Below are 14,950 nucleotides of genomic sequence, written 5' to 3' on the forward strand. Positions count from 1 at the left end.
TAACCACGAAATAATAAAAATTGTTAATACACACAAAAGCTGTTGTTGTTGTTGTTGTAGTTGTTGCTGGTGCTGGCTGGCTGCCTGCCTTTGCGGGGCCGCCGCACAAAAACTGCTGAGATGTTTACCGACATCTTGCGAAATCACAAATAAATAAATAAAAACGGCTTTAAGATTCCAATGAAAAATAAAAATTGCAAAAATATAATAAGTACACAACAATAACAAGAAGAAAATAAATAAAACCCAAATGATTGTCGTGAGACGCGCGCAAAACGCGTCAGAAACGCGCCCATAACAGCCGCTCATGCAAAGCATCAACGATTTAAACATCCAAAATGACTCAAAGCGGCAAACAAACAATCCGACAATAAAAATTAAATAACTGACTGAATGAGTGGCGTATACACTTATGTATATACCCGTATGTATATAGGTATGATCATACTATATTGTGCACTGCACATTGCCCGACGAAATAATGGAGAAAAAGTCCCCGTCATTAAATTGAAAATGTGTTGTTCAAAAACTTTGAATAATAAATGCTGATGCGTTGACTCTGTTTACTTGTTATTTGTTTACACAAGAAATAATGCCGCATATGCTTGTAATAGTGTTGTGCCAAATATCACGAAACACGAAACCGATTGGTGTGAGTTCGAAATGGTAATAATGCACCTAGCTATCCGATTTTTGTTAGGTACTGTTTATACTTCTGCTTATGCTACCGAGATATTTGCCGCCCCTCTGTTATCGCCAGCTGCAAGTCTGTTATTGAGGCAGCGAATGTTAAATGAACATTGCGATCGCTGTAACGAAGCTGTAATTCAACAGCTGTTAGCTTCCAAATGAGAGAGGCATGAGAGACTCACTGTAAAACACTCCCGAAATAGGAATCCAATCGAATTCTATTATAATACTATTAAAACTAATTGAATGTATTTAAAAAAACCTTTTGGTATTAAAACATATAGACACGTACTCCAACTTTATACTTATATTTGCACAAAAGCTCACAAATAAATAACACCTAAAGGTACAGCGCTCTCTATTTGCACATTCATTCCAAAAATAGTGGCATTCATATTGATCCAATGTTTGCAAGAAATATACAATTGTTTGTTAACAATACACAACAATATACAACAACAACAAGTTTCTTTTGCCCCTTAAAATCAAGTAACCAAAAATATCTCCTAAAAATGTTTCAATAATTTGTTTTCTATACTTCGAAATCACATTTTTGTGAATCACAATCACAGTTTTTCCCCAACACTAGTATTTACGCAGATACAAGCAAGGCAAAAACCATTTGGCTGCACTTTTCACACATTGTCAAATGGCTGTCATATTAAAAAAAAATTAATTTGACAGATACATTTATGCAGTTATGCCTGAAGCATCATTAAAATGCATAAACACACACACATACAGAGATAAACAATTATTTGTTTGCAATGCAAATTAAAGTTCATTAAATTCACCCGCTCAAAGCAATGATTGTCAAACTGTGCTCAAAATGAGCATGCAATTACTTTTTCTTGGTGTGTGTGTGTGTGTGTGTGTTTGTCAACAATTTGTTGCCTTCAAAATGTCATTTAAGGCGTGAAGTGTCGTCAGCAGTTACAGATACGAATACAGCAACAGCATAAACAACAACAAGAACAACATCAGCCAGAAAAGTTTCATATGTCAAAAATCAGAAGGGGGGAGAGCTCAGGATGAAGATATTAATGTTGTCATAAAATGCTAATAAAATATGTTAAATAAAAGAAATTGAAATCTGTAAACGTATGTGTTGGCTAAGGATAAATAAAAACCACACATGCACAGGCACAGGCACACACACACACACACACAGAAAGCTGTCAAAGTGACGCCATTTACGATTTGGCAAGGAGAACAATAATATGAAGCGGCGCGTCGAGTGTCTAGCTGACTGTTTATAGGATGGATACGGGTGGTTGCCCAAAATTTAACTGTCAAGCACGGGTTGGCAGTTAAAATTGCTGAAGCTGTCAATAAATTGTGCTTTAATCAATGCGTATCATTGATTTTTCTTTGAGATTATTTTTCTGGCGACGCCTGCAAGTAGGCAACACTATTGTCGCGTCGGCACCATACTACGACTACAATGATTAATTAACGGCATTTGATGGATTCTAGGCTGAGTTTGGCAGCTTCGACGCTTCACTGGTCATTTGCACGCGCCCAGCATACAAATCACGAATCGGCGGTGCTGAAATAAATCCAACTATTGAGTGACATGCCACAGACTTAGACGCAGGACACGGCAGCACGCACATGTGTAACTGACTGACTGGCTGACTGGCTGACTGACCCAAATGAATTTCACGCTAGGACACCCAACTCACTAGCCTCACCGCCTTTCACAACCGAGTCACAGCCCAAAAGAAAAACAACTGCACAAATAAATATGTGTGTAGGTGGGGGCCCAGTGCTATTCAAACTGCGACAGGTGCGAATTGTCTAACTAGTTGGAGTCTGTGTGTGTGTGTGTGTGTGTGCGTGTATAAGAATCTAAAGCAAATAAGCTTTAGCACCTGCGCTACCCTGACATGACAGCGCCCTTCACTTCACTCAACTCAGTCTGCTCCTCAGTCCATTCCTCAGCAACCCGCCTGCACCATCCTTTAGCTTCAAGCTGTTGTTGTTCGTGTATTTGTATTTGTTGTTGCTCTTGCTATTGTTGTTCCTGTAAGCTTTTGTCTAAGTTTTATTTGTCTGCGTCTGAGTTCTGTCTGTTCTGTCTCGCTGGCCGCCTTTTTGTTTGCCGCCATCTTCATATTCCTGTCCATGTGACTGCCTTCTGTTTGTCCTTGAAGTATCCTCGACGTCAACGTCGACGACGACGACGACTACGACGGCGAAGACAGCGACAGCGACAGCAACGGCAACGGCAACTATGGCGTCGTCTTCATCGTATCTACGCTTAAGTCTTATAAATCTTTTGACCAAAATGGCGCAGTTTTAGTTATGCGCACGTGTTTATGTGTGAGTGCGAAAATAAATGTATATGTGTGTATGGGTGTCCCACTACAGTAGATAGCCCTAAAGAGAAACCTCATTAATGTGAAAGGGTGCAACGAGATCTGTGGACAAATCGATTTAGCTGCTCACTAACATTTCATTTATGGCAAGTTCGGCGTACAAACTATAGGCAATTCAATTAGCTATATGGATTAGAAGGAGACCAGCACATTCTCTTTAAGTGATACAAACCTTAAATTGATTTCATATGCGATATCTAAACAGTTTCATTTAAGTACATAACTCTGCCAAAGAGATATCGCCCAGAGATAATTTGTAATCACTTTCGCTCAGGCTGAGTCCCATTTAGGCGAGGTGGCCTTTATATGTTTTTGCGTTTAAACAGCTCACAAAATCTTAGCAAATAAATTATTTTGAACTTGGTATCAGCGTGCTTCTGCTTCTCTCTGCATGTCTGTGTCTGTGTGTCTGTGTTTGTTTATTTATACATATACGTGCGAGTGTGTATTGTGTGTGTGTGTGTGTGTTGTCTTTTCACTTTTGTTTTGTGCCACGACCGTAAAGTGTTGCCAACTAATTGTGCCGTGGCCGCTGCCGCTGCCGCTGCCGCCACCTCAACTCTCTTCTCAAATCATCTCATGGTTTGGCTTTTTCATGTGCTCAAAAATTTATGACCATTGCTTCTGGCTGTGGCTGCGGCGGCTTAGCGCGCTGCAATATGAGAAGTAAGAATGAACAAAAAAAAAAAAACACATTGTCATTGTCGCGGCATAAATAAAATTAATAATTCAAGCCCAGCTGGTGTTCTACTTGCGGCCGAAACCAGAGTTGCTGAAAAAACAGTTAGAAGTTCAGCGCATCGGTCAGGGCCGTCACTGTCATCTCCCCTACTCCCTCGCTCTCTCTCCCCCTCCCATCACAGCTTTAGACGTTTGCAGCTCCTTTCAGGTTTTGATGTTGTAGTGCTGAAAAATTAATTACCGCGCTTTAAATTTGATTTCATTTGTTCTCCCTGTTGGTGCGCCTCCTCTCCACTCCACTCTCCGCCACTCACCTCAACTCAGTCCCCCCGCTTGTTGTTTTTGTTACTGTTACTTTGTTATTCGCGCTCGCTCGACTGCTTTAATGAGCTACACACGCTGATTTGCTTTTAAGTTATTTTTTTTATTTTTATTTATTCTCGTTTTTTTGTTCGTTCTTTCTTTCATGCTCGCAAATTGCAAATTGCGGGTTAACATTTCTTAATGTCAATGCCACCCCCGCCGGCATTGGGCCGAGCCGTACTGCCGTACTGGCCAGTAGTGTTGGCCAGGCCTGAAGTGGACTTTGCGTACCCTCGCGAATTTGACTTAAGCACGCAAGTTAATTGAATTGGGGCTTCATATTGCCAGAACCAGAGCCAGAGGCAGACCCATACCCAGACCTCGACCCTGACTAATTGGGCAAGCGTTGGCGCTACTTTCATGCAAATGCCGTTAAATAAGCGGCTCGGCTGCTACAAATTTAGCTGAACTGAATAATAAAAAACGAGCGAACAGAATGGCGGGCCTTTATTGTGAAGTTCGAAAGCCACAGCTCATGCATATACTTGTAGTATATACTCGTAGTGTACTCGAATGTAGATTGCTGGGCAAGACTAAGTAGCTGATAATTACAAATTAGAAATTCATAAGCTGAACAAGTTAGTCATTCGCATTTAATGCTTTCATCAATGAGACTTGCTTCATATCGCCCTTAAATTAAGAGCGAACTTCTTAAATGTGTTAAGCCTTCAAACTACTATGGAAAACAGCCTTGTACTACACCTAAGAGATTAATTTAATGTCACTCATATGTGATAAAAGCAAACTGATATTCCATATATTGATATGAACAGCTCACTACTTCCTCTTAAGAGGCGGATCTGACTAGCTGCTCAGCTCAAGTGATAACTTAACACCCACACACACACATTTGTGCACACTTTCCGCATCTTATCCATCCATTTTACTTGAATATGCATGCCTCCAACACTTTATATGTTTATGTGCTTAGCTTTGCTGTCTAATTTTTGCAAAACGATATCATTTACCGACCCACTTACTGCCGAGCATTCCAACCCACACACCCACAGCTCATCGGTTACTTGAAAGCTCACTAAGCTCCATAATTAATGTAGGGCTTTAAGCCAAATACATATCGCATTACCTGCTGCTACATTATGCAGGCAAAAACAACAGCAACTGACTAACCAGCCGGCGCATTAATTTAAAGCCCAAGTAGAACTCATCCAAGCTCGCACTTGTATTCGCATAAAAAAAAAAAACAGCAGTCGGAACAAAACCAATAAACCAAAACCGAACGATTTTCCTAAGAGCTAAATGACAGGCAACGGCGTAGATATAGGGCGGGGTGGATGGGTGTTGCTGGTGTTGGTATTGGAAAGTGTTTGGCGGAAGTGGCTCGGTCGTGTGGGCGGCGGAGGTGGTGGTGGTGGTGGTGGTGGTGGTGGTGGTGGTGGTGTTGGTGGCTTAGTTCGCGCAATTTTTCGTCTTAATAACAATATTTGCTCATCATAAAGCATAAATGAGCCATAATGTGTTGACGTATACACACACACGCACACACACACACGCATTGCCTTGTTCACGTGCCGTTTTGTCGCCTGTGGGCGTTTTTTCAACAGCTGTGCTGTGCTGTGCCGTGTCCTTCTCCACCCCTCCCCGAGCTGGCTGCCTCTACGGGCTTGACGATTTGTCGGCGTAGGCGTCGTCTGAAATTTAACGGCAGTGTCTGTCGGCCTCACTTATTTGTTGTTTTTGTGTCTCTCTCTACACACACACACACACACACACACACACGTGCACACTAAATATTTGTGTATGTAGGTGACATGCTACCAATATTTGCATGACAGTCTGTCAATACATACATGCATGTGTGTGTGTGTGTGTGTGTAAACGGTTTTCGTGCCTTGCCTTGTTATATTGAAAAATACAATAGACCCAACATACTGCTGGCATTCCGCCGCCTGGCATTATCAAAAGCACACAAAAATCCCCATTAATTTATGCACAGCACAAAAAAGTACAAGAGGAAAGGATGTATTGGGAAAGCTGAACTTTAAATGCCCTGAATTCTGAAGCCAAATATGGGACTTTTTTTAAAAGAAAACTTGCTTCAATAATAATCTAAAAATATTGACAACTCTATAATCTTACTCTTTTTTTCTTAAATGAAAACTTGCAGTCCCATTTCTTACTATAATTAGACATCAGTTTGAAGAATTTTTGAACTACTTGTACTGTTAGAAGACAATTTGGATGATCATTCTTTGGCAAAAATATGAACATCAAAGATGAGGCAGCAATTCCAAAATGGAAACTGCCAATTGTTACAATAAAAAAGTTTCAATTTTAATTAATATTGTACCACAACAGCATTATCATTGTTTGGTGTTTATTATCTTTGCTTTAATACTTGAATAATACTCTCATTATCTACAAAAGCCCGAAGCTAAATGTACATAAACAAAATATAGAAGCAACATTTTCAAATGCCAATAAAAGCCAAACAAACACTGAGGCAGAACGCATTGAGAGCCTACCACAAAAACAAAAACCGAATTATGACAGACACGTGCCAAACTTTCTTAACCGAATTATGAATAAATTGTGTCTACAACTTTGACATCACATTCGGTTTGGAGTTGGTATGTGAGTTTCGAGTTACAAAAAAGTTTCACTGCATTTATGAATGCTTTTTATAATTTAAAAACTTTTAACTGAATGCTATTTGTTTCTCAAACATGAAACCAAACAACTTGTAGGCTATCCTGAAGTGAGTTATCAAATGCAAGCACCGCGACAGCATGTTAAAGGGTATACCCGAAAGGTAGATGGAACGAGTAAACATTGCGTATACGCCACTTGGGCCACTCGGCCAAGTGGCTTCAAAAATGAACATCAATCAAAATCCATATGAGCTTAACTTGTCGTTTAACAGGGCGTATGCGCAATTAAAGCTGATTGTTAAAAGCAAATTTTCGGTTACAAAAAAAAGTTTTGCATTAATGGATTGAGAAACTTGTAGCCCCCCATCTGGGCCGTGTGGGCCGTGCATATGAAAGTTTTGGATTTGATGTTGGCTTTCCCCCTCATTGTGGCTAAATCAGTTGGCAATGGTTCGGGGCCGGAGCTATTTAGCGAGCACAGTTCATTGAGGCGGGCGACAATGTTGTGCCATAACCATCAGAATAATCGCGCACGCGTCGTTAATTGAACTCAATAACAAGTCGAGCCACACAAGCCATTTGGGACTCGGACCGAGCTAAGAAAATGGCTAAGAGATAAGCCACATAGCCAGCTAGACTTTCGGAAATTCCGCAACAATTTAGATTCGCATTATAATGCCGAAATTGTGTGACAATAATTATAAACTATGCGTGAAGAGTGCTGATTGGGGAAAAGGAGAGGAGTACGAACGGATTTTTGCAGCAAAAATCACAGCGAAATTTTTGGTTGGTTGCTAAAATTTCAACACGCGTCGCCATCATTAAAATTATTGTTATTAATTTCATAAGCGTTTTGGGTGCATGTCGTGCGTGTCGACCTCGTCAACGACTCCGCCGACCCCAAGGAGACCAAAGACCCAAAGACCCTCCCACAGGCCTCCAAAGAGCCCCCCAGACCTCGACTACTAGGCTGTCAAGTTCATTTGACACGCCGCCGACAGGCAGCGACGCGTAGCCTGGCGTTGATAATAATAATAACAGCCACAGCTACTCTTACAACTACAGCAATAACAATAATAACAACAGCAACCACAGCAACAACAGCAACAGCAACAACAACAACAGCCGCAACAATGGCAATAATTTGTAATTACACAGCGAATAAAAGTGAAGTTTCAGCCACTTTGGACGCGCGCAGTGACAATCTCGCCACAGGCTATCCAGCGACAGACAGACAGACAGACAACCACAGCAAGAGGCAGAGACAGGGACAGAGACAGAGCCACTCATTCAACGAAGCATGGCCAAAAAGTTGAGCAATTGGGCTTTGAAAGGATTGCGCAAGCACATTGGGAGAAAGGCTGTTGTTAAGCCCAAGCATGCATGAGCATGGCAGGGTTAAAAATTTAATCAACTTTAATGTGAAGTTGAATCGAAATTATAATATTAACGTCTCTATGGTCCAGTGCGAAAGAAAGAAAGTGCGAGCGAAAAAAGAAAGGTTTTGTAATCAACATTTTTGTAAATTAAATCAAATTACAAAGAAATACAAGTACACCTTTTGGTTTGAATATCCAACGTTTTTACTCTAATAATTCCTGAAGCGATTTTTATTCAGGCTTACATTATTTTCTTTTGTTTCCAAAGACTATCATACTGTCTTTCTTTTCAATCTTCTATTAATAAGCTTTCATCTAATATATATGTTATTTGTAAAATCTGCCAAGAAATTACAGAATGAAACATTTTTCAAACAAATTCTATATATGTACAGCAAGCATGTCTTGGAATGTAAATCAATTTTTAATCTTCAACTGGTAAATGAAAAGTTGAAATATATACTTGATAACTGACAAATTTCTAACATCTTCCTATTAAAATATCTTCTTCTACTCATATTATCCAATTATTTGCCGCCCACAAGACGGCAATCCCTTCAATTTGGCAATATGTACAAAACTTTAAGCAATTTATTCATTCAATGGTTAGAATGGCTGGCGAAATTCCGCCGTCGCAATTAGAGGAAAATGTTTTTGGAAATGTTGTTGCACATTACAATGAGCCGAGAAATTGTTTTTGTAAGCTCGAGGCCGCACTAAGAGCTAATTATGAAATCAAGACTTAACCCCAAACAGCCAGTCAGTCGGCCCATAAGCATAAGCAGTTTAGCGTTAATTAATTCAAAGTTGAAGCGTTAGCCAAGCATCAGACACTGGCTACTGGTTACTGGTTACTGGACACTGTAGACTTTCCGAAGGGAAGTTGGCAATAGGGGCGGAAGACAGACAATCGGCCACACATCAATTATGGGGCGCAAAGCCTTTAACTGTCTGCTGGCGAGTGATAAGCTGCTATCGTGCCGTCGTCTATGACCGGACAGTAACTAATTGCTGCCTTTTAACACTTGCCAGCGGAGAGAGAGAGACTGACGTGTGTGGCGGCCAGGGTGGCAGAAAGGCAAAGAGGCAAAGAGGCAGAGCTTGGGAGTTGCAACAACTTTCTGGTCTGTGGTGTGCATTTCATGTGGCGCGTTTCGCATGCGCTTCATTAAATTAGCCAGACAGCGAAGACAACTAACGGTGGCTGGCTACCAACTACCAACTGCTATTGTTGTTTTAGCTGTTACTGGTAAACCTGATTAACTGTTTTTGGCTTTGTTTTTATCAGCGCTTTCGCTTCTTTCGCTTTGGCATGTTATGCGTCAGCGCACTAAACCAACATTTTTACACCTAACTGTAGCATACCAAACGGCTGGCTGGCCGGCTGGCTGGCCGGCTGGCTGTCTGTCTGGCTGGCTGGCCTCCACACACACACACACACACACACACACACACACACGCACAAGCACATGCGAGTACAGTTCTTGCAGCTGCCACACACTAGTTATTGTTGTTATTGCTGCAATTCACAGTTGATTTGCCATTGGCACGCCCCTGGGCCGGCCGCTCCACTGTCTGCATTTTCGGCTTGACTGGCCGCGAGACATGGCTAAGCGTATTACAGTTAGTTCGCATTTACGCTACTTAGTTAAAAGTTTAAGCGTGTACTTGTTTAATTAACTTTAAGGCGCTAGCCGTCTCAACTTTGGTTCTAACCCAGACTGCCGTGGCTTAGCAATCCATTAGCAAACATTACGCATACGCCCCGTGTGCGCATCCAAAATGTATTCAGCTGCATTGTTTGGCCAGAAAACGAAGCAAAGAGTGAAGGCACGAATGAAAGAAAGACGCGTAACATATGCAACATATGACGCATAAGACATGGCTTTTTACGTGCCCAACATGCAACGTGCAACTAACAATCTGCAGCATGCCACAGGCAAGATGCAAAGTGCACGCAGCTGCTAAAAACAAGCGTGGCAGCTGCTGCGTCAAAAGCATTGATATGCAACATACACGTCACTTGATAGTGCGGCTATATAACCTGTATGCCACACCTTCCAACTCCCCTGTCTTCCCTGCTAACAATAGAAAGGGATTAGGGCCACCTGAGGCAGCTAGAAATTTAAAGGCAATGCTTTGAAAATCAAAACCATGTCAGAGCAAAGGTGTAGTAGATGTTAGTATAAGTATTCGTTTAAAGTTTTCAGTCGTGCGTTCATTTTCGAAATGATTGATCGACTGCATAAATCAAACTTTGAAATTACATCTAAACGAGCTAAAAACTTGGGGGAATTATCTTTAAAAAAAAGACAGTAAAATCGAAATAAATGAGAGCGGCTGAAAGGGCTTCTTTCTACCGTAAGCGAATAGGAATTGGACTCTGCTGACTTATGATTACTTGAATAATACATAATTTCTAGTGGAGCTTATAATAATTTCTCTTTACTTAAAATATTTCAATAAATTTCATCGCATCAGAGGACTGGGAAGTTGTGTTTGCACTCGTACTTGTATTGTATCGCAGAAGTGAACGTTCAGTGCGCCTAATCGAACGTCCACTACAGTTGCCCATTTGTCGGGCCATTGAGCCAAGTCATGCGCTAATCTCGTCCAGACATCTCTCGAAAGCTGAACGAATTAACTGGTTTGGGGCTGGGTGCCCGCAATGCGAACTCACAGCCAAAATCTAGTACACAATTGAAAAGCAATACAAAATTCCAAATCAAAATATGCCTTTGGTTGTGTAGTACGAGTATAGTATGTGTTTGCCAGATATCGGCTGCCCAAAGGCAATATGAGTTGTCTGGCTAAAGCACATACTGCTGCCTCTAACTGGCCTTCGCTGACATGCGACAAAGTTGCAGCCGAAATGTAACTGGCTAGAGATGGAACTGCCGGAATCGTCGGCGAGCTCTAATGACAGTTTTGTGCAATACGAGCAGCGAGCGGTGCCAAAAAATGTTGCTAAAGTTCCCATTTGTGTGTTGAAGGGGGAATAACAGGACCGGCGTATGCCAAGAAATGTTGCTGGCGCGAAATTATGGCCGAGCATTTATTAAAAATGTAGCTGAATTGTGCTCTGCGTCTGCCTATTAATCATACGCACTGTGTGCCTTAAATCGCAAATGAAATGCACATTTAAATGGTCAACGGTGCGTATGCGTGCTGAGCAAACACGTGGAACAAAACACAGACGACCAGCCTCTCCGCGCCACATAGCTAGAGTGACCAACAATTGCTCAGAAAAAAAATAGTCTTCTTATAAAATAGAGAGACTCTGAAACTCACACTACAAGTAAGATAAAAAATCTTAGCAAATGTTTCCTAATCTTAAGACGGGTTTCTTTGGTTGGCATTCAACATATATTTTGTACTTTTAATCCAGTTGCCTTAGCACTTATAAGAAGTTTGGAAAACGGTCACCCTGACCAGCAGTCACATCTCATTTTGGCACACGCACACGCACATCTCTTCGCCATTAAACAAACAGAGCCAAAACAGAACAGAAACGAACAGAACACGCACACTGACATAAAACAAAGTCTGCTCGGTAGTCGCCATGCTGGCGCCCAGAAGGCGCCTCGTCGCCTTAAAGCTGGCACCATATTGCTGCATTTGAATGCTCATATACTCAGCCCCATCAGCCCCCCCTCCCCTTATAGTCGTATGCATGCAAACATGGGCGATACTAACCGCGTCCTTTTTTATTGCTCCCATTGCAGGTCCCACGGCTGTTCAAATGGTTTCGCAAAATCGCCCGCCGCCGCCGATGCCCGTGCCCGTGCAGGTGCCTCAGTACGTTAATGAGAACGGCACCGTGACGCACGTGATGCTCTCCCCACAGTACCAGCAGCTGCATCCCGGCCAGGGCCATCTACACGCCACTCCATTTGTAAGTACAAGTAGACACATAGCTGATTTATAGTAGAGTATAAGCTCTGAAACTAGAATAAAGAAGGGAATGTATAATTCCACTGTGAACTGCAAAGAAGTTAAAATCTTAGATGAACATTTTAAAACGTTTCATATAAAGTTGCTGCTGTCTCCAATTACTTGGCATTCTCACATATATAGCTTGATAGATGTTATCAAGTTCAACATCAATAGTTTCTTAAGCTTCTACCTTTATATACTTAGAAATTACAAACTACTTGTACAACAGAATCGGATTTATGCAACTACTCTACTATATCCCTCACTATTGACGGCAATTGCAATTAATTTTGTTCTTCTGTCAAAAGTTTAGCCGCAGAGTTGTAAATTCTTACGGGGTGTGAATTGCATCCACTTTGCCGCGCTTATCAAATTGACTACAAATTGAACAATCAGTTTAAGGCAGCAACAATTTCTATAGCCACGCTAATATATTCGCGCTTAATTAGCAGGCGTATACTATGCACAATAAAAATAAATTTATTGAGCATCTTTCGTTCAAACAAGTTGCTTATTGTAATTTTTTATTTTTCCTAGAAATTGTGCTTGGGTTTTGCCCCACGATCGTCGTCTGTGGGACATCTCCACTCGTGATATAGAAATATGGGTGCACGACAAATAAAAACTATTACTTTTAAATTATCCACTATTAGCATGCCAAATGGCTTCGACTGCAAAAAAAAAAACCACGAACAATAAAACTAGTTACTGTACACATACATACATACATACATACATATATAGTGTACCTTTACTGCCAGTACAAATGTAGCAGAAAACTGTTGGCAGGCAGGCGTCAAGTTTGCATTTGTAATCAATCCATCTAGTATATATGCATATATTGTATTTATTCACCCCAGAATCGGCGAATAGTTAGCAACAGAATGTATTTAGTGACTAACTGGCCGCAGTGCAAATATTTTTGTATTTTACGCGATTTTAAACACTTGACAACTCTTTGCTTGATGATTCAAATAAGTATGCATATCACTAGCTTGTTGTTTGTATTCACAAATATAGAACGCAAAGCACAAATAACATATACCAGTACTTGGCGGAATCGGCATATATTCAGTAACGGAAATCCCAAAATACATTCCCATCGTCATGCTGATAACAATTAGATTTTTATATACATACAATAATTTGTAAACTTTTGAACTTTTCAGTCGTCTAGCACTGTTTGTTACTTGCTTAGACCGGTCTCAGTCGTGCTGAACAGAAAGCACATATCAAGATCGCTTTATTTCCTATTGTTGGTGCAGGTCTGGTCATTATTTGAGCTCCATTTTGAAGGTACTTTTATATAGTACCTAAGCATACTAATAGCCTATTTCTAACATTCCTCCTCTCCTTCTGTCTTTCTTAATGCTTAACAAGATATAAACAAGAGCTCAATCAATTCTGTAGACACATCGAGAGTAGTATTTGCTTTGGTTTTATGCAGAGGATAAAAGATTCTCCAATGAGGGAACCCATTCTCAATAGGGGTTCTCAAATAGGGGGACATTTGTTTGTCATCAAACAAAACTCTGTTTTTGTTGATGAATTGTATCCAAAGGTGCTTTCATCTGTGCATAGAACGCTTCTCCTAAACGTGTTTAAATTGAGAAAAAGCCTATCTTTTGAGCTCGTTCACCTTTGATATACAAGGTATGTCCTTTGCTTAAATCCCTCCTTAAATCTCTCCAAAGCTTAAAGCTTTATTGAACAACAGGCTGACTGATTGAATCTTTGATTGACTTATTCCATTGATCCGCAGTAGGTTCAACATTTAATTAAATTCCCCCAAAAGCACTTGGTCTTTAAGGCAACACACGCCGATAATTGTGAGTACGATTCGTCAAAATAACTATGCCGATTAGTGTAAATAAATCATATTGCTTTCTTATTTGAAATTCAAGTCTGTTTTTTTTTTTTTTTTTTTTTTTTTTTTTTTTTTTACATATATACAATTTATTAAACTAGTTTTCTACTACCAATATGGCAGCTTAAGCTAGTTGAAAGTTAGGGAATACAAAAGTTGTCTATAGTAAGCATCTATAGGACGCACTTATATCTATGTACATATATACAATATTTACAATGTTTTACATTAGAAATGAAATTATATTTTATGATATATATTATATATTTTATACAAGGGATCTTGTGGGGAGATCCTTTGGATGGCACTTCTTCAATCTTCTCTTCTTAGGTTTGGACAGGAGCCGCCTCGCTAGTGCGTTGGGGTGACTGCCGAGTCGCTTCTCGTAATTGCTTGCGTGCATTTGAATGACATCGCCAACCTTGGGGACACATAAGTCTCTTTCGATGTCCCTAGTGCGCATATACCAGGGAGCGTTGCATATTTTTCTGAGTATTTTAGCTTGCGCAACTCTTATTTTATTTAGGTTCGATGCAGCGGCAATGCCATAAATTGGTAGCGCATACTTCCATATTGGACTTAATATGGACTTGTATACTGTCACCTTACTGTGCAGAGACAGCTTGTTGCAGGGTGCAAGCAGCCATGCCATCTTTCCGGCTTTTGCCATGACCGATCGCTTGACCATTGTTGTATGCTTGCTGAAGTTGAGCCTTCTGTCCAGAATGACACCAAGATATTTGTGCGAATTTGTATGGCTGAGCGTGGACCCCAACATTGTGATATCTCCGCATGACGACGGCCTTGTTGTAAATGTGACATTCGCACACTTGCTGGCGTTGATACCAATGTTCCAATTCAGAGCCCACTTCTCGAAACTACTTACATACTGCTGTAAGGCTTCCGAAGCTACATCGATATCTCTGCATCTGGTAAGCACCGCAGTGTCGTCTGCGTAAGTAGCTATTAGTGCGTCATTCTCGTCTACTCCAAGGATCTCTTGCGGTGCAGGCATATCAGCAGTAAATAATGTATACAGGGTAG

At 40.8% G+C, this 14,950-nt stretch overlaps 1 protein-coding gene across 1 annotated transcript in view; it reads left to right on the forward strand.

Annotated features, from left to right (window-relative positions):
• Positions 1 to 14,950, forward strand: part of LOC115631942 (fibronectin type-III domain-containing protein 3A) — a 63,301-nt gene that overhangs the window by 31,020 nt on the left and 17,331 nt on the right. The window contains exon 2 of the mRNA XM_030528794.1: positions 11,829 to 11,998. Coding sequence (XP_030384654.1) covers positions 11,829 to 11,998 — 170 coding nt within the window. The remainder of the gene's footprint in view (positions 1 to 11,828; positions 11,999 to 14,950) is intronic.

Source organism: Scaptodrosophila lebanonensis, unplaced genomic scaffold (genome assembly GCF_003285725.1).
Source record: "Scaptodrosophila lebanonensis strain 11010-0011.00,11010-0021.00 unplaced genomic scaffold, SlebRS2 tig00001412-arrow-pilon, whole genome shotgun sequence".
Classification (NCBI taxonomy): Eukaryota; Metazoa; Arthropoda; class Insecta; order Diptera; family Drosophilidae; genus Scaptodrosophila; species Scaptodrosophila lebanonensis.